The 23,202-nt window shown below is 40.5% G+C and overlaps 3 protein-coding genes and 1 pseudogene across 4 annotated transcripts in view; 1 reads left to right on the plus strand and 3 right to left on the minus strand.

Moving 5' to 3' along the window:
* Positions 1–2,229, minus strand: LOC109463825. The gene is made up of 2 exons (XM_019760697.1): positions 2,191–2,229; positions 1–1,968 (listed from the first exon to the last, which is right to left on the minus strand). Exons 1-2 carry the CDS (start codon positions 2,210–2,212, stop codon positions 1,406–1,408), a joined length of 585 nt encoding a protein of 194 aa, XP_019616256.1. The 5' UTR covers positions 2,213–2,229; the 3' UTR covers positions 1–1,405.
* The window catches only part of LOC109463757, a 53,818-nt gene extending 45,235 nt beyond the window's left edge, over positions 1–8,583 (minus strand). The window contains exon 1 of the mRNA XM_019760606.1: positions 8,344–8,583. Within this exon, the coding sequence (XP_019616165.1) occupies positions 8,344–8,526 (183 nt within the window). The 5' untranslated portion in view covers positions 8,527–8,583. The remainder of the gene's footprint in view (positions 1–8,343) is intronic.
* A 3,727-nt stretch (positions 8,584–12,310) lies between these two features.
* LOC109463822 lies at positions 12,311–16,866 on the minus strand (annotated as a pseudogene). The gene is made up of 5 exons (XR_002139842.1): positions 16,669–16,866; positions 15,827–15,939; positions 15,047–15,212; positions 14,206–14,368; positions 12,311–13,305 (listed from the first exon to the last, which is right to left on the minus strand). The product of XR_002139842.1 is annotated as an uncharacterized LOC109463822 (transcript).
* Positions 16,867–17,526: 660 nt separating this feature from the next.
* Positions 17,527–22,141, plus strand: LOC109463823 (SPRY domain-containing protein 7-like). Its single transcript, XM_019760695.1, has 5 exons — positions 17,527–17,671; positions 19,547–19,663; positions 20,062–20,222; positions 21,007–21,109; positions 21,554–22,141. Exons 1-5 carry the CDS (start codon positions 17,563–17,565, stop codon positions 21,649–21,651), a joined length of 588 nt encoding a protein of 195 aa, XP_019616254.1. The 5' UTR covers positions 17,527–17,562; the 3' UTR covers positions 21,652–22,141.
* Positions 22,142–23,202: the final 1,061 nt, after the last annotated feature.

Consider the following 23,202-nt stretch of genomic DNA (forward strand, 5'->3'; position numbering starts at 1 on the left):
TTTTAACAAATCCTTTTTAGCTGGCTTTGAGGCTTTTTGGTGCTCTAACACTTTGTTCTCCTTTGTGTCACTAGATGAGGATTCCTCTTCTTTTGCTGGCTTGCTATTGGCGATGATAGCATCTGTTCCATTGGTACCTTCTATTGTGAGGTCAGGCTGTGAGTTGGATTTACTCAAAGGTATATCCACAATATCTTTACTATTTATGACCATTGTTTTAGGTCTTGCTGCCCTTGGCCGCCGCTTAGCATGCGTAGCTGGTTTTTCTGTCTGTGGCTTTGCAGGTGGTTGTATTTGGCTCTGTGTAGGCTTTGTTTTCCCACTTTCCTTTCGAACTTTTGACTCCTGGCTTACTTTCTTCACAGGTTGTCCTGGCTTGGTAGCTTGGCCAATTTTGGGACCCTTACTTATTGATGTGGTCCTTGGCTTGCCATTGGCAAGCGAAGGTTTCAGGGATGGTGCAATGCTCACCTTCTTGGGTGTGCTGTGCTGGCTTGCCGTTGCACTGCCGAGGACCCTCCCACTCTTTACACTCCCATCAGTGGTCCCAGTAGTTGCATTGCCTGAATGTACCAGATTGGCATCCCTTTTAGCAGGTGTGCCTGGAGTGTTTGACTTCTGTGGGGTTGCTGATTGCGATCTCTTCTTCACAGGGGTTGGGATCCCTGTTGGCCTTGCTGAACGTGGTGTAGTGGGTGTACTTACATGTCGCGACCTGACAGCCCTATTGGCCGGAGTGACAGGCCCTTCTTCAGAGGACGCCACTTCTTTTGGTGCTCGTAAAGTGCTCTCTTTCTGGGGGACGACACCTGCACACCTGTTTTGGTCGGAGCTTTCCATCTCTTTGTTTGCCTTGCCATCGAACTTCAACCCTCTCTTTGACTTTGGCGGAGCATTTGTGATATCCTTTGGAACAACTTTCTCCAAAGCTTCTGCGATTACAAAAGATGTTTCTTCGCTATGAGTCTCATTCCCTTCGACGTCAACGTCTGAAGGGATGTGCAGGTGCACGATGGCAGGTCTCTTGCGATCTGTGCCCTTGCTGTGGCTACGAGGCGTAACGCCGAAAATGTTTGCCAGATGACTCCTAGCGAACTTCCGCACCGATGCAGGCGTGCTAAACTTCTCCCGAAAGCTCTTGCTCAGCACACTGCTGTTGTTAAACGTACTGTCATCAAGCGACAGACTCCAAGTTGACTCGTCCAAGCCACTAACATCTACCGATCTCTCTGATTGGTCAACCTTCTTCGGAAACGGTTCGGGTAATGGTGACACATAGCCTAGAACCTTCCTGGCTTTCCCAGATGGCTTTAGGTCCTGATTCGAGTCTATTATGATAGTTGGAGGCTCACTCAAAACAGTTGACTCGCTGACATGTCTGTGCCTAGAAAGTTCGGTATCTTGCTCAGTACTGGTCACTCTTTCTTTCCCTTTTGCCTGTGTTGTAGAATGGAACTTTCTGTTTGGATGGAAGTATAAAAATGCCATCCTCTTTTGTACAGTCAGAGGAAGAATTGGGTACTTCAGGAACCTTCCCCTTCTCATTACTGATTTTATCGACCTTGTTTACATCATGATTCGATACACCGGAAGGGGGTGTGGGATCGTCGACTTTTTCGGATCCTGGGCCGCCCTTTTTGCTTTCTGTCCCGTTTGGCTTTTTAACATGAATATCTAGCTTACCTTTGCGACCAAAGACCAGTTTCTGTAAGCGGGATTTCTTTTCTGAGCGGGATTTGTGCCCCTCCGTGAGCAGTAGCAACTTCTTCGAAAACGGTTGGGGGGTCACGTCCGCGTATCGGTTGCCGGGACCGTTGGCACCTGGTAGTTGCTTGGTCAGATTTTGTCTTCCACTCTTGTTTTCCTCGCCGTTTTCCGTCAGAATTTTCTCCAGCCGTGGACTGGCGGCGATCACTCGGGTTTTGGTGGCGGTAGGAGCCGGCGAGGCCGGATGGCCGGTCTGTTTGCCTGTGAGCAACAGTTAAACGTTTTCAAATTCGACGCCATTACCTCATCATTTTCATAATGTCAAGTAGTCAGCGACAAAATATCCACTTTTCTCTCCTAAATGAGCACACATGTTGCAAGAATTCTAACGAAAAGCTAAATATGTACAGGAATTACACGTTTTTAAACACTACATGTGCAGGCATAACGAGAAAACGGCCAAAATACCAAAACAATACGAACCAGCTGATGCGGCCGCCGCCATATTTATTTCTACAAACGACCAAGTTGCCTCATGAATATTCATGAGGTACCGGTAAAGGTAAAGTGGGCGGGGCTGTCTGGCGGTCGCTCTTTGATGTGACTACCTGTGAGATTGACTGATTATTTCAAATTTGATTTGCATATGGCCTCCTTGCACAGAATTATTTATCGCGTTTTTCTTTAGCTTGAACACGAATTCAGGTGTTTTAATTTATAAGTTATAAGTTTAATAATAAACATAATATAAGTTTCAAGCTTGGAGTTCGTCTAGTTGAGGCTACGAGCCCGTAACGTTAAGAAAACGAGCGAACACATACACAAAATGAGCCAGGCTTTTCTTAGAGATTACTAGTATTATAAGGTTAACAAAGTTTACTACTACTACTATAGACTCTGACACTGTATCATACCTATATAGTCCTATTTGACGACTCAGTGTGTCAACTGCCATTTTGGTAAACTAATTAGCCAACGGTTCAAAGCAACTTTTTTTAACGAGCCCGGGGTGTCACTGTGTTGACCTAAAGTCATGAAGGTCAGCTGGCCAAGGTCAAGTACAAACTCGTGCAGCTAGCATTCCGTGTAACATGTTGCTACATGTCCGTGCCAAAGTACTGTTATGTCCTTCAGTTTTTCTGTGATGCCCCGCTCCGGAAGTGAGCAACAAAACATCAAAACCAAACATTTGTCCAAGGTGTATGTTTTCACCATTTGTACAAGATTCGGTTACCTTGGTAATACGAGTTTTACCCCTTTCTAATTCATATTGCTTATTTGTGGGGTAAAGACCAAAAAGAAATGATCAAACCGCGTGGCTATTTTATTTTGAATTCAATAAAAAAAATTCAGCTTCGGCTACATGTACATAATTTTTTATCAGTAAAAACACACAGGCCCTCTTCTAGGCTGCACCCTTTCTGGTCCGCGATAAACTCATTCGTTCTGCAAAGATACAGTTCGATTTTATGACAACCACCGAGTCATTTATCTCTAGGGGAGGCCTAAACATCGTGACCCTTGCGGGGGCACGTTCCTACTCAAATTTTACAGGCGCTATATACAGGTGGCAGTGTTCAAACAAACCCAGTCAAAAGGGACCATCCCTTGGTTTACGAAGCCAAGGAATGGCGTGGATATGAACTGAGACGTTTTAGAAGAATGAGGACGAGTACTTTGAAGGATTGGAACTGAATACCCGGCCGCTACCGTCTCCCAGACGACGGTAATGCGCCGAGTGTTTGCAAAGCAAAGAACATAATCAATGGCGGCGGCGCGAACTTTAGAAACTGTCTAAATATAAACTATGACCCCCGGGTTATAACGGGAACGACCTAGCCGGTGGTGAATTCTGTTTTTGAGCTTTTTGTGTTGCCCTGAACGACGTCCCGCTGTGCTTAAGTGTTCCCGTGGTAGTTTTGTGAATGGGCTAAGAGGGTACTGAGTCAGAAACTCCGCCCAATACACACGTTATATTGTCACCATGATGTGGTGTTCTCAATTTATGTACAGTTTGTTGCTAGAAGTGTTAACGTTTTGAATTAACTGTATATGTTGTGGGTTTGGGGGCTAGTAACTATGAAAAAGTAAGGCTTTTTCGAAGAAGTACTGGTATCAATATGCTCATTGGTGATCTCGAAACACAAAACGAGCAGCTTATTTCGCAAATTCGATATTTTTGTATACTGCACTATCTTCTTTTCGTATATTTTCGTTGTATTCGATTATATTGCAATATGCAGCTAAACTATCAATTCTTTGCTGTTTACACACTCGACATTTTGATTCGGTGTGAAAATTTTACCCACGTTTATTACGCTTTTTCTTGGGTAAATTTACTTCGTTTTCTTTGGTCTGGTAGCAAAATTTACAATAAGTAAAGGAACGTTTTGTTCCCCAGATATCTCTCGATCGCTGTTGCCAAACATCGAGGACATTTATTTGAGCTTATTTAGATCAAGTGGTGATTTCAGAGAACGCAACACTTCAAGCTCGGTGCTTTTCAATCATTGATGATCGCGATAATAATGAAGACAACAAAGGAAAATACTTTTACTGTGTATTGTTGGGTCTTGAAAATAGAAAGGAACCAATTTCGAGAAGTATTTGAATCAAAATCGTATCAAAACTTCGCCATTGAAAACATAACCTCGTGCACGTAGCTTGTCTTGCGTACTGTATGTTAGAGATATCGACCTCACGATGCAAAATCTCCAAGCAGATATAGGATCTTGCGTAGCTTTTACGATTTTCTGTGGCATCTAGTTTACCCATATAGAGTACGCCTTTTTAAGCAGTGCAACTTTTAAAACTCTTCTCCCTCTCCTAGCCGATTACAATATGGCAACAGACCCAAAGAACAACGCATACCCTGAGATATGTGTCATAGTTTCTCTGAAATAATGAGCTAAAGCGTTGTTATACGCAAGGTTAATAGATAGTAACACAGTTCCATCACTGAAGGAACAGTCCTCAAACACGGGAAAGTCAATTTATAGTCACGATATCACGGAACTATTTTGGAAACCGAGGACATTAAAACAGTGTTGCTACTCACCTGAGGAAGTCGGAACTTGTCCGTCTGGAAACCCGCCAAATCTGGCGCTGCCTGTGTGACACAGCGCGCGTGCGTGTGCCCAAATTATCGTCTGCAAGTGTTCTCTGTCAGGTCAGTCAGGTCCCGCTAATTTTCGCGCGCTCTGCGATACAACGTTCTACTACGCTCTAGAAACACAACTCTCCTCAGAGTTTTGTCAGAGGAAGTGCTTTTATAAATACACTAAATCTAAAACGTGACGATAAACAAATCCCCCTTTGAAATGCACGGTGTATTTCATAATAAACTTGTAATTGCAGACATCTATTTAGAGTTCAGTCCATGAATAGAAATAGGGGTGTCATGTAGATCATTTTTCTACAAATAAGGTCTAAGATATCACAATTTTTTCTACCAATAGTATGACATTAAGAACATACTAATATACAGAGAAAACGTTATTGTCTGCGTTTTAGTTTACATACTTAAATAAATAAAAAATAGACCCTAGCTATCCGGTACCATAATGGTATGTTCCTGTGTGAATAGGTTATGTAGTAACCTCGGTGATTCCATAGATGTTAGCTTGTCGTGCCATGAAGTGGTGTGTACGCTTTTCTCACTATTTACCTAACACTTGTACTGTTGCTTGGGCACATGTTTGTCAAGATCTGAACTAAAATCACCAGCGGCAAACCGCTCTTTGTGGAAACGAAGCAAAATGTGGATAGTGCATTAGTATCCAAGCTTTCTCTGAGAGATGGACGCTAGCCTATCTTTCCCGCCTTTTTGTTCTTCACCGGAACTACGTCATACCTCTGTCAACCAATGCACATCTTTGTTCTAGAAGTTTACGGACTGGAGGCTGGAACCGAGCAACGATAATGTGATAAGGGGATCTCAAGTGCAATACTATCACCCAGTCGCGGATTATTGTGATTAATTAGCAATTATAACCCTAAACGAAACTCAAAACATAAACTTATTGTCACGAAGTGCATGTTACTGAAGATAGTACTTTATAATTTTACTGCTGTGGACCTGTATCCACGTGTGCATGTTATAATAATGATTTCTATATACATGTATAACTAATAGTTTTCTGCAACCTTGGTATAATCTGGATAAGATAAGCCGTGTCTTTTTCCTAAGAGTCTGTGATCAATACTTTTGTAATCTATACTACAGAGGATCATAACAAAGCTATTAACCTTTAATAAGGCTGCATAACAACACCAAACCCAAACAACGAGGAAAACATGTATTCTCTGTCTAAGCAGAGGTTTGGATTTTGGGTTATGTTTGGCGTGTTTTTAGGCTTTTTTTTATCGGTTTTTTTTTTTTTGTAAAAAAAAAAATCCAGAGCAAAAAAAAACAACCCCGATAAAATAGCCTATAGCTAAAAACACGCCAAAAATACCAGTAACCCAAAACCCAAACATCTGCTTGGAGAGTAAGGAAAACACTCAAAGAGAGCAACTGTATTCCACAAATCACGTGGTAAATTGCACAGTAATCTTAGTATACGGAGAAAACAATTTTCAAGATGTATCCAGCTTAATACATAAATGTTTTCAGTTACATTTAGCATCTAGAGTTCATAATTAAGTGCGCATACGATTGGATACAGATCGAAGGTGCAAATACACACCTAGCGGAATTCGTAATACTGCAACCCAGGTAACCATGCTTGAAGATTGAATATAGAAAACACAAATAACCTGGCTATTCTACCAGTGCGTAAGATCTAAAGGCGACGACGACCAACTTTACAAACGATTCTAAATTTGAATAATTTATACTCTAATTCTGTATAAAGAGTCGTTTCTAAACAATATGCAATATTTGGGCTTGAAGGAAGTGACAATAATGGAGTATGCATAGAAGCAACGAAAATGAACTTCACACTAGAAAGGTAACATTTGCATATGGTCTGCTCTGTTAATTCCTACTCAAACACAATAATCATTAGCATATACGTATACGGTCAGACAGGAGTGTAAATCCCTCCTGCTATAAAATTGCAACTTGATGTAACCCAACACATATTACCATGGTAACAGACCGTCTGATTGAGGCCATTGACCTTCTTTGTTTGGAAAAGAAGAGGAAACGTAGCAAAAACAATATGTTTTCCTTCGGTACTACATAAATATATAATGAGTATACGAAATATACAGTAATGAATAACACGAGAGCTCTAGATATCTCGCGGAGGTATGTAATCGCGGAGTTCTTGTTTTACCTTTAATCTATCAAGTACCTATATTGTAGTAATTGTACATGTGCGTATGTCTTTATTTATCTTTCCTCTCACGGGAAGCTTAAGTTTACAAATGCCTTAGCTTAGCCCTCATTATATTCTCCTGTGTGGAGCATGTCTTGGTGACATTGAATGGAGTGATGACGTCAACACCTTGCGTCAGTGGAAAGAAACCATCAAGCATTCTACCAAAAAATCCTCACGCAAACACGTTTCTACGACCAAGACTTTACCAAGGGATTATCTGAAACGAAATCAATTAACCATTACTCTATTTTTTTCCACGACCGGAAACGTCTACCACACAATGTTGTAACGTCATTCGTGCAAAAGAGAAGTCAGTTCTGTAATATATCAAAATGTTAGACGTATATTTAATTATATATAGTTAGCTATAGGCCAGTAGCTCCTACCAAAAGAAGATAGTGAACGCTATATTTTTACCACGACCGGAAATGTCTACCATACAATGTTGTAATGTCATACGTGCAAAAGAGAAGTCAGTTCTGCAATATATCAAAATGTTAGACGTATGTAATTAGCTATAGGCCCGCAGCTCCTTCCAAAAGAAATAAAGAGAACGCTACCGGAAACGTCTACAATGTTGTGGTCATACATGTACGTAAGAGAGAAGTCACTTCTGCAATATATCAAAATGTTCGACTTATAATTAGGCCCGTAGCTCCTTCCAAAAGAAAAGAGTGAACGCAGAAGCAATCTGAAACGACTTGGTGGACCTATGAATGATCTTTGTACAGGTGTCACTGAATGAATGGTCTAAACGTGACAAAGGCACCTTGGCACTGCTCTAACCATGTGCAAATAGTCACAAACAACCAGGCATCTGACAGCACAAGAAAACGCCCGAACTCAAGCGTAATTTCGAACCTAAAGGCGTCGTCCGAAATGTTCTGGGTGTTTCTATACAAGCCACTGTTTTTAGCGGGTGTTGAAAACAAAGCCTTCAGATGATGGATTGAGTAGGGGGGCAAACACTGAGACCAGACAACGAAAGAACGCAGGTGACACCTAAAAAGCATACCATTCACGTCAGCTAAGCAACAGGGGTCAGCCGAACTTACTAAATCAATTTTTAAAGCTCCAAAGTTAGAATTCATAACCACTTAAAGGGGCATATATACCTTCTTAGATATATTATACAAGCGCAGTGAATGAAAATTAACACTGCTTCGAACGCAATATCAGGACAAGTTTAACACCTGCTAGAAAATGATATTGACCTAAAACTAGTTCATCTGGTCGTTCTTTTCCTCCACTTTTGATTTTGTCGTCATGAATTATAGTCAGATTAAAAATGAATCATGAAAATGCATACCTTGTATAGTTCTTCACAATCTTGATCTGGGAAGACGAGAAATCTTTCTTCTTCCAGCGATCCCCGTCGTTCTAAGGTCGGCCTTGGCGGGCGGAGGAGGTTATTTGGCGAGATCCTTCTCGTCATGTCTTCCCAGTAAGACGCCCGATCCTCCTCCAAAACCTCTTCTACAATGGTATCCATCTTGGGCGGCAAGTTCACTGGCTTCTCAGCTCGGTGATTAAACGTTTCAAAGTCCGCTTGCTGTCATCGGTAGTTTGTAAATACCCCGCGGGTGTAGAAAGGCAGGGCGCCCGCAGACGTCTCTCTCTCTGGCGCGGGAAAAGTCGGAAATGGACACCTGAGTTATCTGATGACCTGTGCGCTCGCGTCAATGGTTAAACCATGACAGGACACGTTTGCACAAGTCGGTACGAAAGAAAACACCGGTCTACGGTCTAGCGCGAGCGGACAGTTTGAACATCTCAGCCCGCACAACCAACGACAGGTGACCGTGGTAGGAAGTACGGAGTAGTAAATACAGTTCTGACACAGTGCACGGGTCAGTGACTGGTCGGAAATCGTGTTTGATGTCACACAACAGTCAACCCCGCTGACGTATTAGTAGCTAGGCGAGTAGAATGAAAGTGTTGGATAAATAGAGAAGTTCCATCTATTTTTTCGCGTTGGTGAAACATACTCGCGTTTATATATAACCCCGTTTTGGTTCTGGCTAGACGAAAACATCAGCTATATTTGGCGTGGCCTCGATAGCCCCCCCCCCAAAAAAAGTTCGAATCAAAAATATGTCGCTGCTTATTCCATAGATATGTCAAAACTCAACATTTCATATGTTTGCGGTTTACTATACGTAGTAGGCTGGTACGTTGGAAATTCTAAATAGAAGCTACATATCACATGAAAGCATATGAAAACCTTGCTTTATTCATGATGTCGTAATGTTTATCTCAACTAACGTTACATTCTGACCCTGTATTTTGTTACTTCACATGATGATGACGTCTTCGATTTACGAAAAGACCACACAGAAGTAAAATCTTTCATCAACAAACTTGACTTTACATACTTTGCAAAAGCACCTGCTCTTAATTTCGCCTTTTTGGCATCAAATAATAATAATATGTAGTTTATTGTACATTATCATATTGCCAGAAGACGTCGACCAATCAGAAGGCTCCATTCCCCATTGGTTATCCGGCCGTACCGTAACCTCAAAAGTGGTCTGTTATTACAATAACCGACCACTTTTGGACCATACCATTATACTTGGGCCGGCAGGGTACTAACAGCATACTAGTAGTATCTATTAAAAACGTATAATACTGTAGTTTTATATAGAAATGAGAGGGATTCCCACTATACGTACATAAAAGATAAGTTCTTTAGACTTTTAGATGAACCGAAAAAATTCGTATTCCGTATGAAACTTGACAAACCATGTATCATTAACTCCATTTGTTCGTACATCTATGACTGCCTATGAAGCGAGAAGAAGTTGAAGCTGTAAATAGTACATCACATTAGTATGTATTGTTTAAGTAAGATATTACTGTAACTTTTTCTTGTTTATTCATGAACTGTACTTATAGCTTGTAAGAACACAAACGTACAATAAAGGTCTTTCATTATTATAATATCACAAATTCTTGGTTCATCTCAAATTTGTCCGACTTCAAAGGGTACTAGTAGATCTGATAGAAACGCAGCTCAACTCTGTAGACAAAGTTTTCTTTTTTACTCCATATTCACCACAAAACAAGGCTCATAAGAGCGACTCAAGTGTTTTGGGTTACTGTACTAGACAGTGAGGACAGATGTTTGTTGACCTTTGACTTGAAAAATTTAAGTGGTAGCTTACATTCCATAATCATGATGTTGTTCTAGGAAAGAAGCTTTCAGCGTGGAACTTCCTCCTAAGAGGTAGTGTATGGAGGAAGAGATTTGCTGCAGTGGAAGTGGCAAGACGTGTCCTTACTGAGAAAGTTCCAAGTGGAGGCACTAGCGAGTGAAGTTCCATGAAGCATTTGCCCAAAACAACTTATTCTAGCCTTGAAAACCTGTTTAGAAAACTTCCCGCACATTGACACACGGGCTAACGCTGTGACGTCATCTATTGATGGTTTTGAAGGTTTCTATTCAGGCAGAGTTGACCATGCGCGGAGACACAGGTAGTTACATACCAACATGGCGTCAAAACATGGCGGCAACAAAATCCGACACGGGCCGATTACACACAAAACGGTGTTTAGATAAAACAAGAGTCCACAGGACACAATCCTCATTGAAGTAATTAGGCCACAGCAAGTAAATTACATGGATGACATCCCCCACAAATCTAATGCGAGCGGACGAAAAAAAACAAGGCGGGCCTAAAAAAACAAGGTTCTTACATTTTAAAAATTTGACTCAATCATTGTACAGATGGTTTTGATTCAGTGGGAACATCACATATACACAGCCAGCATCACATATCACTGCATCAAAGTAAGAAAGAAAACATTAAATCAGAGCCTTGTCTTATCGCCTCTCTTTATAGTTATCTGCCATCCACCTTCCGGCATGGCAACAGACATCTTTGCCCATTTTCGGCATGTTAACCACTGTCAGAAGGCAACAAAATTTCTTGTTTTTTTTTTTCCAAAATCAGGCGAAAATTAATGGGCGCGCTGATGTCATCCATAGAAATTTCTTGCTGTGGCCTTATGGTGTTTGCGTTACTCTCCAAGCAGAGGTTGGGTTATATTTGGCGTGTTTTTAGGCCTTTTTTATCGGGGTTTCTCTTTTGCACTGGAATTTTGGGTTGGGTGAAAAATAAAAATTCCAGTGCAAAAGAGAAACCCCGATAAAAGAGCCTTAAAACACGCCAGAAATAACCCAAATCTCTGCTTAATATTGGAGTAGTTTGCGCTGTGATAAAGGCCTAGGAAAAATATGTTTCCTGTTTCAGTCCTGAAGAAAAAATAGGGTCGGTAGGTAGGGATTATCTTTTTTTTTTCTTTTTTAGACTTTGGCAATCTCTAAATAGTGATCCAACTTATACAATACAATTTAACAAAGCAATTGTAAAACTTGCATGGGGACAGTAAGTCTGATATCAATGTTGGAAAACCAATTTTACAATGTCTCAATCACTCAGGTGTCAGATCATGGAGCTACTGAAAAGGTCGATTAGCTCGAAACATTTATGTCCCTTGCGGAGGTCCACACACACAAAAAAGGCTAGAGTCGGCAGTTTTTCTAGGGTCGGTCAGGAAACACAATATTTTTCTTAGGCCTAATGTGTTTGTAAATGTATGATATGTCATAAAAGCGAAGTAGTCATAAAAGTGAAGTAGTCAGAGGTTTTCAATGAATTTGACCTCGAATGGATACATTTTTGGACCCTTTGTGGCTTTTTATGGTACTGATTCAGGCAAGGTACCTAAGTGGAATTTTTTTCAAATCGGAGGTCGAGGGTTTGACACTAGCTTCAGACTCCATGCATCCTTATGTTGTTTTTTCCTCAAAAAGGAATCTTTTATTATCTTTGCCAAGAAGGTTATGCTTCCTGGACCACAACTTATAAAAAAATACGTTGTTCCTATCTGGACTTATTGGTTTTTAAAGATTTCGCCAAAAAGTCTCCTGCAGTTCCAGAACAAGCTGCTAGGGGGACCAACCCCATGCCACTTATTCCTGACAGGAAAAGCTATCTGTCACCAAAAAGTCAAGACCATAGCATGTTCAGGACAAAAGATACAAAAACCGGAAGTTCTGCTGCAGTACCAAGGTCATCCACCAGGAGGCCCATATTCGACCTTGACCTTTGTCTTCCTAAGACTTATCAGCATACCAAATATCATCACAATCATAAAGGCGTTATGAAGTTATGCTGATTACAAATGTGCAGAAACACAAACACACACACAGACACACCAAAAACAATACCTACATTTTACATGGAGATAAAAACGACACTGCAGCCTTATACTGTTGAGACATTTTACTCCAGGACCTGTTTTTATGGTAAAGAAAGCCTCCATCCAATGCTGAGGTTTATCAGGCACTGAGCATTCAGTTGAGCCCAGTGCTATCATGGAGCATTGGCAGGGGCAGCTGAGAGTTCATGTCTCAGGCACATTCATTGGCCACTTAACCAGAGGCACCACATATCCGACCAATCAAACACATCCTTATTTACACATTAAAATCCATTGATTGGTTAAATGCATTGTAATATAGTTAACATTTGAAAGCTTGTTTGCATAGATTTTGCGAAGACCATTATACTGCAATTTCAATATTCAAAGAAAAACTTTGCAATGAAAGAACTAGAGAAGTAAAATTTGCAAAGCAAATGCATGTTTACCTTTGGACATGGTCTGCCCTGTTAATTTTTACTCAAACACATGTACTACATGTACTACGAGTAGTATATGGTGACAGGAGTAGAGCAGACCATGCAATTGCAACATTATGTAACCCAACACCAGTCACCATGGTGACAGACGTCAACAAATCATGTCATTGGCCAGGTCAGAGGTTAGTGTTAGGAACAGAAGAGGAAGAAACTGAGTAGAAACAATATGTTTTCCTTCCGTAAACATTTAAAAAATGTCAAAAATAGATTATCATATTTTCCAGAACAGATTGTGATCAGATTTATTTTGCTTAGTCACTGTCAGATTGCCTTATTGCTCATGGTGCATAGAAAGTCTTCAAACACATTGTAAGTTTGCCTATTGGGTACTGGCTGCAGTTCACAATTAACTTGCTAGAGGGCGACAATCTACAGTGCTGGGGTGCTCTGCCCAGCAGTCTATGGTAATCATGTAGATTTTTCCGTTCACATGGAGCTCTGACTGGCCCCGCCCTTTCCTGCTGGAAACTTCTCCACCACCTTCTGGAAACAGTAGACAAAGTTGCCGGGATCCTGGGCACCGGAGAAGGCTTGCCGACCATTCATGTAGAAAAATGGCACACCTGAAAATGAAGGAAAACACTTATTCACAAATGTTACCTTGTTTATATGGTTCTGTGTAAGTCAACCAAATCAAGTATTTCATTACACACAAAAAAAGTTTCATCAAGGTTTCCAAATTTCTATTTTTGACAGTTATTCTGCATAATATTAATACAACTAAGCTGAGTTTCTAGCACATCATTCTAAATATGTACTTAGTAGTTGCACAACTGCTATGATGTACTGTTCAATGTACATTTAGTATAATGCCACTGATCATTCCTAGCTCATTATCTGTACTAATCAAGGAGCATGTTTAATACAGAATGGAAGACTAGTCGCCTGTAGTGTTAAGTGCTACTTGCACAGCTGTGGGGCCCAAGGGCAATAGAAGCAAATATATGTGCTCCCTTGACCCTTATACATCATCATGGTGTGGGAAGGCCTTCATACCTTAATCTTCACTTTCACTAAGGCCACACTGACTTAATTTTATGGATGACATCCTCTGAAGACCCCCAAACTAGTGTGTGCGGGCGAATAAGAAAAATTCCAGACAAAAAAAAATGCTGCTAAACCACAGGAACACAAAGTTGGCATTGTGAATCTGTGGTAGTACATAGCAATTTTTACAACAATTCGTCATATCATGGCCTTTTGCTGCATTTATGAGTCGGCACTGTACTGAGTTCTTGAGTTCCGTGGAGCCTCGGCAGCCTGGGTGCCATCCTCCATAGTTGCCGCCGGCTCCCTATTGTCACTAGCTACCATGGACTACGCCGGATAGCACCCAGGCCAAAGCCTCGTCGGAGGTGATTCTTTTCTTTGAGAACAGGCGAAAATCAATGCACCCGTGGATGTCATCCATAAAATTAAATCAGTATGGCCTAACTCTGTTTTGATAATGAGATGCAAGTGACCTGTAACCCCATCCTTCATGTACTGCCCCGCCTTGTCCAAGACGGCTTTCTGGTTCTCCTGACTGGTGATGACTGGTTCTACCTCCTCCTGACTCATCCCCACTTCCTTAGCCAGCTCCACCAGGTTGTAACCAGACGGGTACATGCCATCCGTGAAATAGGCCTGGAGAAACAAAAAAATAGGATTGAGTTGAAACAGGAAAGCCCCTGACTCCCGGGACGCCACTGGGAATCGAACCCGGGCAGCCAGCTTATGACACTAGCACGCTAATGACTACTCCAAAAGGTACGGCGGACCCACTAGAATGGATCAGTAAGCAGCGCTTGAACCCCACTGTTACACTGGCAAAGAGGGTACAAAATACAGATTGCTCATCAAAAGTGTATGTCTCTAAACTGATCAGAGGAATAGGAATCCATTCTTCAAGAATTTTCCAAAAATCAGGACAGTTGTTTCTTAAGGAATTTTCCAATGATATTAAGACAGTTCTTTTTTCGTGACACTGTGCTACTAACTTAACTTGGGGATGGGTTTTCACAGTTTTGAGGACAAAAGGAACAATATCAAATGTATTGCTTATCAAAGTCAGAGTTGCTAATAGTTGGTACAGGGATCTAAAACATGGCTCCACTCCTAAGGCCTTGCCAAAAATCATCTTGTTCTGGTACAATCAAGAAGGTTATAAAATATTAACCTGCTTGCAATTGTTATAACTTATGGAAATTAAATAGATCTCATAGATCCTCTGACATAGATCCGATTGAAGAAACCTGTAGCTAGTAAAATGCTGTTTCAACAATTCAGATTTGCGTTCTCTAAATCCTTTTCTACTTTTCTCACCCTGAAGAGAACTTCTGCCAACTTGTCCTGAGTCTTCCCCCCATCCGGTACCTTCCCAGCATGCTCCAGGAGACAGTGTGCCTGGATGGTGTTGGGGAAACGAGGACACTTCCCGGTGAAGTCTATCCCCACCGCCTGGCCTGCTGCCTTCAGATGGTCACTCACCCTGGGCACAAATAACAGCATTTATTTTTGTTTGTTTGTTTGTTTAGGAACTCAATTAGTGTGAATTTCACAAGTTACTCTTCTTGGACTCTGTAGTGAATCATCAGATAGTACCGTAGTATTTGGACCATCGCACACTGGGGCATGCCCATACTCTTTTTTTGAAAGGTGTGGTGGGTTCTTTAACGTGCGTGGGGTGTGACTCTCGCCAAACACGGGACCTCCATTTAATGTCCTATCTGAGGGACGTCCCTAACCAAAGCTAGGCACTCATTTTCACCTGAGTGAAGTGAGGAATGTTGTATAATACTATGAAGTGCCTTTCCCAAGGGCACAAGATCAGTGAGAAGATAGGGTTCAAACCAGGGACCTCTTGGTTCCGAGCCGAACACGCTACCGCTACGCCACACGACCCGACTGAATGTTGTACATAAAATGTTCACAACAGGTTTCATGTATTTTTATGGTACAGTACTACTACAGAATTGTTCCAACCCAAAACCTAAGACCCAACAAAAACCTCCTTTCCTCGTCATCCTACTGTGAAATTAAGTCCCCGTGAAAATAAATGAATTTTACAGTAGGTATTTATGAGGAGGTTTAATATATACTCACCCCTTGTACTGAGAAGGTTTCTCCATCCCATCAGGAGGCATGTTGGGTCGTAAGAGGTAGGGCTGCCAGCTGACGTGGAAGGTGTACTTCTCCTTACACATCCGCATGGCTTCCTGCAACACAGAATATATTGGCTACAGTGTACTTTGGAAAATACAAGTAGAAGAAACAAACAAAAAAAAAAAACAGAGAACTTTTTTGTGTTGGATCAAAAGTTTTTAAATTTAAACAAACAAAAACAATATGTTAATTTAGAAAAAAAAAGATGGATGTATTGCAAACATTGAGAGACATATCGCCAAAAATATGTCAGAACTTTATTGCACGACAATTGTACATGGTACAAATTGTATGGCAAAAAAAAGGAACAAAGTAACTAGAAAGGTAACATTTGCAAAGCAATGCATAATGTTTTCCTTTGCATGTGGTAACATTCATATGTATGGTTAGACAGGAGTCTAAATCCCTCATGCTATAAAATTGCAACATGATGTAAACCAACACTAGTTTCCAAGGTAACAGACGGCTGGTTCAGGTCATTGACCTTAGCCTAATTTGTTTGGAGAAGAAGAAGAAACTGTGCAAAAACAATACTAGTATGTTTTCCTGCGGTAAACATTTATATGAACAAATGAACATAGCTTACAGAAAAAAAGAATATGATATTAGTAACTAAAACAACAACGGATAGCAAGTCTTTAATATAGTGTTACAATCGAGTGAAGCTAATAAATATGTATACATTTACATAAATATGTATACATTTGCATAAATATGTATGCATTGTGGTTACAAAGGAACGCCCCCAAAAACTTTGTCAAAGGTGAACTTCTATCTTGTACCTCTAGTTTCCTCTTGCCGACCCAACACCAGGGTCACATCACGTCGGAGACCACGTCTATGTTGATGAGGGGCTTCTCTCCCCCTCCGGACGCCATCGTGCCGCTCAACCTCCGCGGCAGCTGCACAACTCGGGCCCAAATAGTGCAGAACGTCCTACAACAAACTTGCAACTTTTTTTTTTTACCCCTGCAACACTTGTGACCCCACGTTGACCTTACATTATGGACTCTTCCACTCAAATATTTTCCAAAGAACAAAGATTCGTTCACGTTTGAAAGAAATATGATTGAATTAGATTATGAAAAAATATATGATTAATATACTTTTATTAAGAAATCGTTCTTTAAAACGCTGAAACTAACGTTGATTTTGCTCCAAGATTTCCTATAAAACCACCTGCGTGTGATATGGAATGATCCAAATTGCCCATAAGCCACCTGGCGGGATGGCTGACAGGTGCCACCGCAACGATGCGTAAAAAAGTTGATTGTCTTTTATTTAGGTTATCGACAAAATTGCGACCATTTCTTTCACTTTTGAACCAATTTGCACTGAAAAAGTATATTTTATGACGAGAAAAATTGCCATAATTCTCATATTTCCACAGACAGGGGAATTATGGAGGATATATAAACTTCAATCCGTTTTGGGGCGGTATAAAATTACCGTGCTTTGATTAAGAATCTGTATGCGTGGTTTGCGGATACCTATGTAGTATAAACAACTTGTACTTGTCAAAATGTGAACAATAAAAGTGCCTTATCTACCTGTATCGTTTATGTACAAAATATATAGTAGGGTACGTGTATTATGTGCCAATTCATGGAAAAAAAGTCGTCAAAATGGAATATATCGGTGCGCGTCTAAACCCCAACAGTACATCCACAGGAAAGATGGCGGCGTGTTTTTGCTGCTTCCGTTGCTGTTGGTCGTCTGCGGGCGGTTTCAACCACGTTCCGCTCAAAGAACTTCCCACAGTCCAACTGGACACTTCACACATGGGTAAGGGAACACCATAACACATTATCCGTGTCTGGTTCTGCGTATTTCCTACATAAGTGACTATCTGAAAGTTCGACCACGAAGATTTGAGTGACCCTCCCCCTTTTTTTCTGGCTCCAAGCAGGGCAAATTGTGAGGATGACATCATCGTTGGACTGTATTTTAGACACGCAATGTCGACATTTGCTGCAGATATTGTGTTCAAAAACTTGTATTCTTTAGCATTTATGTACTTAATACGTTGCCATGCATGAACGTCCTTCCTAGATTAGATTGATTGTAAATACTGTTAAATAGATTTTGCCATGCACATAGAAATTATATGCGTATTATATGCAGTTTTGCTTTCATGCACTTTTAGACCCGGGCACTGTGGTCAAGGCCATATGGGCCTCAGAGTTCAAAACAGTAAACAACACCATTTATCTGGTTTTGAAAATCAGTTGGTGTACAGTGTTCATGTTACCAGTAACTAATAAACAAGAGCAATAAATAAATGAATAAAACCCAGTGCATTCATTTTTTTCAGTCATTTTTGCATATGATGATGAATTATTTGAATTATATGTTCAAAAGGTCCAATATTTAGTACTCAGTTATCTTTGTACTGCAGGCACATAATATTTATTATGTAATTGTTAACCCTCACAGAAAGAAAACATTGTTTTTGCTCTGGTTCTTCTTCCTCTCCAAATATGGTCCAAAACAAATATGGTCAATAACCTGAACCAGATGTCTGTCACCATGGTAACTACATGTAGTGTTGGGGTACATCATGTTGCAATTGTATAACAGGAGGGATTTAGACTCCTATCACCATATATATGAATGAGGGTCTGCATGCCCTTTTTCGTTAACCGTTATGGGCTATTTTAATTTACCGTTAATCGTTGCCGGCCCGCTCTAATTTAACGTTAAGCGTTATCAGTATATTCCTCGTGAAGCGTTATTGGTCGTTTTAATTCAACGTAAAACGTTATTTGTCATCCTAAATTCAGCGTTAGGCGTTAATGAATAATTCTTCGTTACGCCTAATTTTGCCTTTCAAAGTGCAGGAAAATGCGTCATTGAAGGTTCAAAATACAAAATTTCCCGGGGGAGAATGCCCCCGGACCCCCCTACATTGCTCGCGCCTTTGGCGCTCGACTCGCGCTTCTGCGCTCGGTCCCTTCGGCTCTAGCCAGAACCAGCTTTCCTGTCAATTTCCGGAAGTTTGCGGAGAGTTACAGAATTTTTTTTAAAGAATCCGTCAACCTTGACAGGCAAATTAACAAAAATCTTGAGTAAAATATGAAAACATCAGAAGGACCGACAAACACTCTCAACACCATGATTTGTCTCTCAAAATGTGGGAAATTGCGTTTTTGAAGGCTTAAAAATCCTAAATTTCCGACGCTCCCCTCTCAAAATCCACTGAGCAGACTGAAAAAATGCAAGCTGGCTGACGTCGACTCGGACTCCCCTTTATTTGTGGACGCACTCGGGGACCAGGGCATGTGGGGAACACAGGGTACACATACCTTTAATGCGTGCTTCATTACATGTAAGGTATACGTAATTTTGTCAGTGATCACCTTTTCTCACAAAGCGAGATGCCAAATCCAGTGCAGCTCGAAAAAAAGTTTGTCAATTTACCGTTAATCGTTGCCGACCGTCCTGAATTTACCGTTAAGCGTTATCGGCCCTGCTGAATTCACCGTTAACCGTTGCCAGGACCCCCCCATGCAGACCCTCATGAATGTGTTTGAGTAAGAATTAACAGAGCAGACCATATGCGAAGATAAACATTAGGCATTTGCTTTGCAAATGTCACCTTTCTAGTTTTATTATGAATTACAAGGTAAAAGAACTCATGTTGAATGTTTGTTTTTCCAGGAACTGATGTTGTGATAGTGAAGAGTTGCAGGAGAATCTGTGGTACCGGTGCGGCCCTGGCTAACGCACCTATAGTCCAGAACAAAGCTTACTTTGAGATCAAGGTGCAGTCAACAGGTAAGCTCAAACTGGAACTTCATTGTAAGTTGTAATTACCTTCGCCAAGGTTATATTTTCATCAATTGGCGTTCGTGTGTCTGTGTGTGTAAACACGATAATTCAAGAAGGCCTCGATGGATTGTCTTGATACTTGGTAGGTGGGTAGGTCTTGATGAGATCTCAAAGTGATAAGATTTTGTGCCACCTGGCGGCTTGTCATGGCCAATGTCGGCTGATTTAAAAAAAAATTGTCAAGGTGCAACACATTTTCAACCAAAAATATGCCAAACAAATCACCAAAATTGGCCGACAATTTTCTGTATAAAGACATCAAGCTGCCAAAAGGGACAAAGTTGTCTGTTTTGAATCATTGACATTGTATTTATTATGATACGTTTGAATGTGTATGTTCCCAGGTATCTGGGGTGTTGGTCTGGCCACCAGGAAGAGTAACCTGAACTCTGTCCCCCTGGGGATGGATAAGGACAGCTGGGTACTGAGGTCAGACGGGACAGTGTTCCACGACGGAGAGATGATCCACAAACTCACCAACTATGTGGAGGAGGGCGACGTCATCGTGAGTTTTAACTTAGGCCACAGCAAGTAAATTTTATGGATGACATCCTCCGCAGACTCCAAATCTAATGCGAGCGGGCGGAAAAAAAACAAGGCGGATCGAAAAAAACAAGATTCCTACATTTTAAAATTTTGACTCAATCATTGTACAAATGGTTTTGATTTAGTGAACATCACATATACAAAGCCAGCATCACATATCACTGCATCAAAGTAAGAAACAAAACATTAAATCAGAGCCTTTTCTTGTCTCGTCTCTTCATAGTTATCTGTCATTCACGTTCCGACATGGCAAAAGACATTTGCCCATTTTCTGCATGTTGACCACTGTCGGAGGGAACAAAATTTCTTGTTGTTTTTGTCAAAATCAGGCGAAAATTAATGCGCACGCTGATGTCATCCATAAAAATTACTTGCTGTGGCCTTAGACCTAGAAAAAAAATGTTGTGTTTGCTGTTTCAGTCTTGAAAAAACTTATGGTCGGTAGGTAGGGATTGTCTTTTTTATGTTTACCGAAGGAAAACATTGTTTTTGCTCAGTTTCTTTCTCTTCTTCTCCAAACAAGTAAGATCAATGACCTCAACTAGACATCTGTCACCATGGTAACTGGTGTTGGGTTACATCATGTTGCAATTTTATTGAAGGAGGGATTTAGACTCCTGTCACCATATACATCAATGTGTTTGAGTAAGAATTAACAGAGCAGACCATATACGAAGGTAAGCATTATGCATTACCAATGTTGTCAATACCCTTTTTTCTCAATCTTGTCATATGTTCTTCAGGGTGTTACGTACGACCACATAGAGATGAACTTCTATAGGAATGGGACACAGTTACCCTGCACTGTCACTGGCATCAGAGGCACAGTCTTCCCTGTCTTCTATGGTGAGTCAAAGGTTTTCAGAAAAACTTCAGGAATTGAGAGCACGTACTGCACCTCTGCTAAACCCGTAATGTATTGTGCATAGCATTTTGGCACAATGTCTCATATAAGGTTGTATTCACATTTATAAGGTCAACATCCCATCTGTAGTTTCCAAATGTTATGTCGGAAAATATATCCTCCACAACAGGCAAAATTCTGATGCAACAGTGACGAAACATCCAAGGAAAACCGTGAAAAATCGTGCAGGTGCAGTATGTTCTGCTGACATTCTGGAATTGAGTACTGTAGATTTTGAAATGTTGGCAGTGGCTTTATTTTCCCTTTTTTTGTTGCAGTGAACTCTCCGTTGCAAATTCATAACACTGCAAACATGCATCTCCAATGTATTACTACTGTAATACACGACTTTACATTAACGTTGTCTTCTCCATGTGTTACCCCAGTTGATGAGAGTGCCATCTTAGACACACAGTTTTCCCAGTTCTACCACACGGCGCCAGAGGGCTTCGAGGGAATTATGTTTGAGCAGTCTCTTCTCTGAGGAAGAGTCCGAGTCCTTTTTATATTTGTACGATGTAGAGTACGGGACAACCACAAAGATTCTTCACAGTTCGCACTGCAATATGTTTGTTTCAATGACAGCAAAATGTGTTCATTTAGCAACTCATGAACCTAAATTTCTTATTCAAGATTGCATGTAGAATTCTGTTTACCAGTACCGGTATTTGGGATATGAAAGATTTTACTGGCTAGTCATTGAAATTAGCAGCTCTATAAAAAGATGTGTGTAATTCCTAATTGAAGATCATCATTATGCAGTGTTTCTCTATAAGCAAGCACACATGCTTAGGCCTAGGAAAAAAATGTTGTGTTTCCTGTTTCCCAACTGACGCTAGAAAAAAACTGCCGACCCTAGCCTTTTTTTGGATAAACATTTATGTCCCGGACATAAATATTTTGATCTCACACCTGAGTGACGAAATGTTGCAGATTTCCAACATTGACATTGAAAGTGTCCTCATGCAAGTTTTACTTTGTTAAACTGTATTGTATAAGTTGGATCACTATATAGAGATCGCCAAAGTCTAAAAAAAGGGGGGGAAAAGATAATCCCTACCTGCTGACCCTAATTTTTTCAGAACTGAAACAGGAAACACAACTTTTTTTTCCCGAGGCCTTAAAAAGGCTTGCCAGTAACATAGCACTAGTGTGCATCTATGTGATTGTGAACAACTAAACTTAGCCTGTTGAATGCTGCAAAAGTCATGGAATTACTGGAAATCTTAATTGAACTTAAACATAAAGCCAAAGGATGCAACACTGCATGTTTTCTTCTGAACGTAAGTCATACCAATTTAATTTCTTGGTTAACAGATTTTTCTAGAAAACTAATGGAGCGGGCGGGCGAAAAAAAAAATAAAACAGGCCTAGGCATCCTATTATGGCCCAAAATGGTACAATAGGAGCCATGAAGTCAACACACCAGGCTGGTTCAAAATTTAAACAATGAATTTTGCACTTTTAATGATACCATTGCATTGAAAGATGGACAACTGTAACAACTAGGAAGAAAAGGACTGTTTTCAACTGTACAGGGCAAAATATGAGCATTTTGAAGTTCATTCTGAATTTTTTTTTTTTTTTTTGCAAATCAGAAAAAAATGTGAATCTGGCGAATCTGTTAACCAAGAAATAAAATTGGTGTAGCCTAAGTCATAATGTTGTACTAACATTTAACAAAGCAAGCTGGTGTACAAATAATGAAAATAGAGTAATACAAGAGACCCTCTAGGAAAAAATGATGTACAGTTAGTATAGCTAGAATATTTTTGAAAGTTAGTCAGTAAAGGAATAAGAAGTAGATGTAATATTAGTAATCTTAGAATAACTTTAAAATTATGCTTTGTAGTAGGGCTATATTTACATATTGGGCTGAGTCAGGGAATTGGTATTGACATTTGTTGCCTTGTATAATGATAAGTTTGTATTTTTTTCATAAGGGAACATAGTTTTGCCATATTATAATTGCTGTCAACTATTTGATTTGATAATGGACCTATACCATTATTACGTCACAGTTTGTTTACCGCAA

The sequence above is a fragment of the Branchiostoma belcheri genome, unplaced genomic scaffold, assembly GCF_001625305.1.
Source record: "Branchiostoma belcheri isolate BF01 breed outbred unplaced genomic scaffold, Haploidv18h27 scaffold13, whole genome shotgun sequence".
Lineage (NCBI taxonomy): Eukaryota > Metazoa > Chordata > Leptocardii > Amphioxiformes > Branchiostomatidae > Branchiostoma > Branchiostoma belcheri.

Bases quoted from the DNA above. Each gene is read 5' to 3' on its own strand.
- LOC109463825 (XM_019760697.1), bottom strand. From the start codon at position 2,212: ATGGCGGCGGCCGCATCAGCTG. The intron at 1,969-2,190 runs GTTCGTATTGTT...TGTTGCTCACAG, and splicing joins GGCGGCGGCCGCATCAGCTG to GCAAACAGACCGGCCATCCG.
- LOC109463823 (XM_019760695.1), top strand. From the start codon at position 17,563: ATGGCGGCGTGTTTTTGCTGCTTCCGTTGCTGTTGGTCGTCTGCGGGC. The intron at 17,672-19,546 runs GTAAGGGAACAC...TTGTTTTTCCAG, and splicing joins ACTGGACACTTCACACATGG to GAACTGATGTTGTGATAGTG. The intron at 19,664-20,061 runs GTAAGCTCAAAC...GTATGTTCCCAG, and splicing joins GATCAAGGTGCAGTCAACAG to GTATCTGGGGTGTTGGTCTG.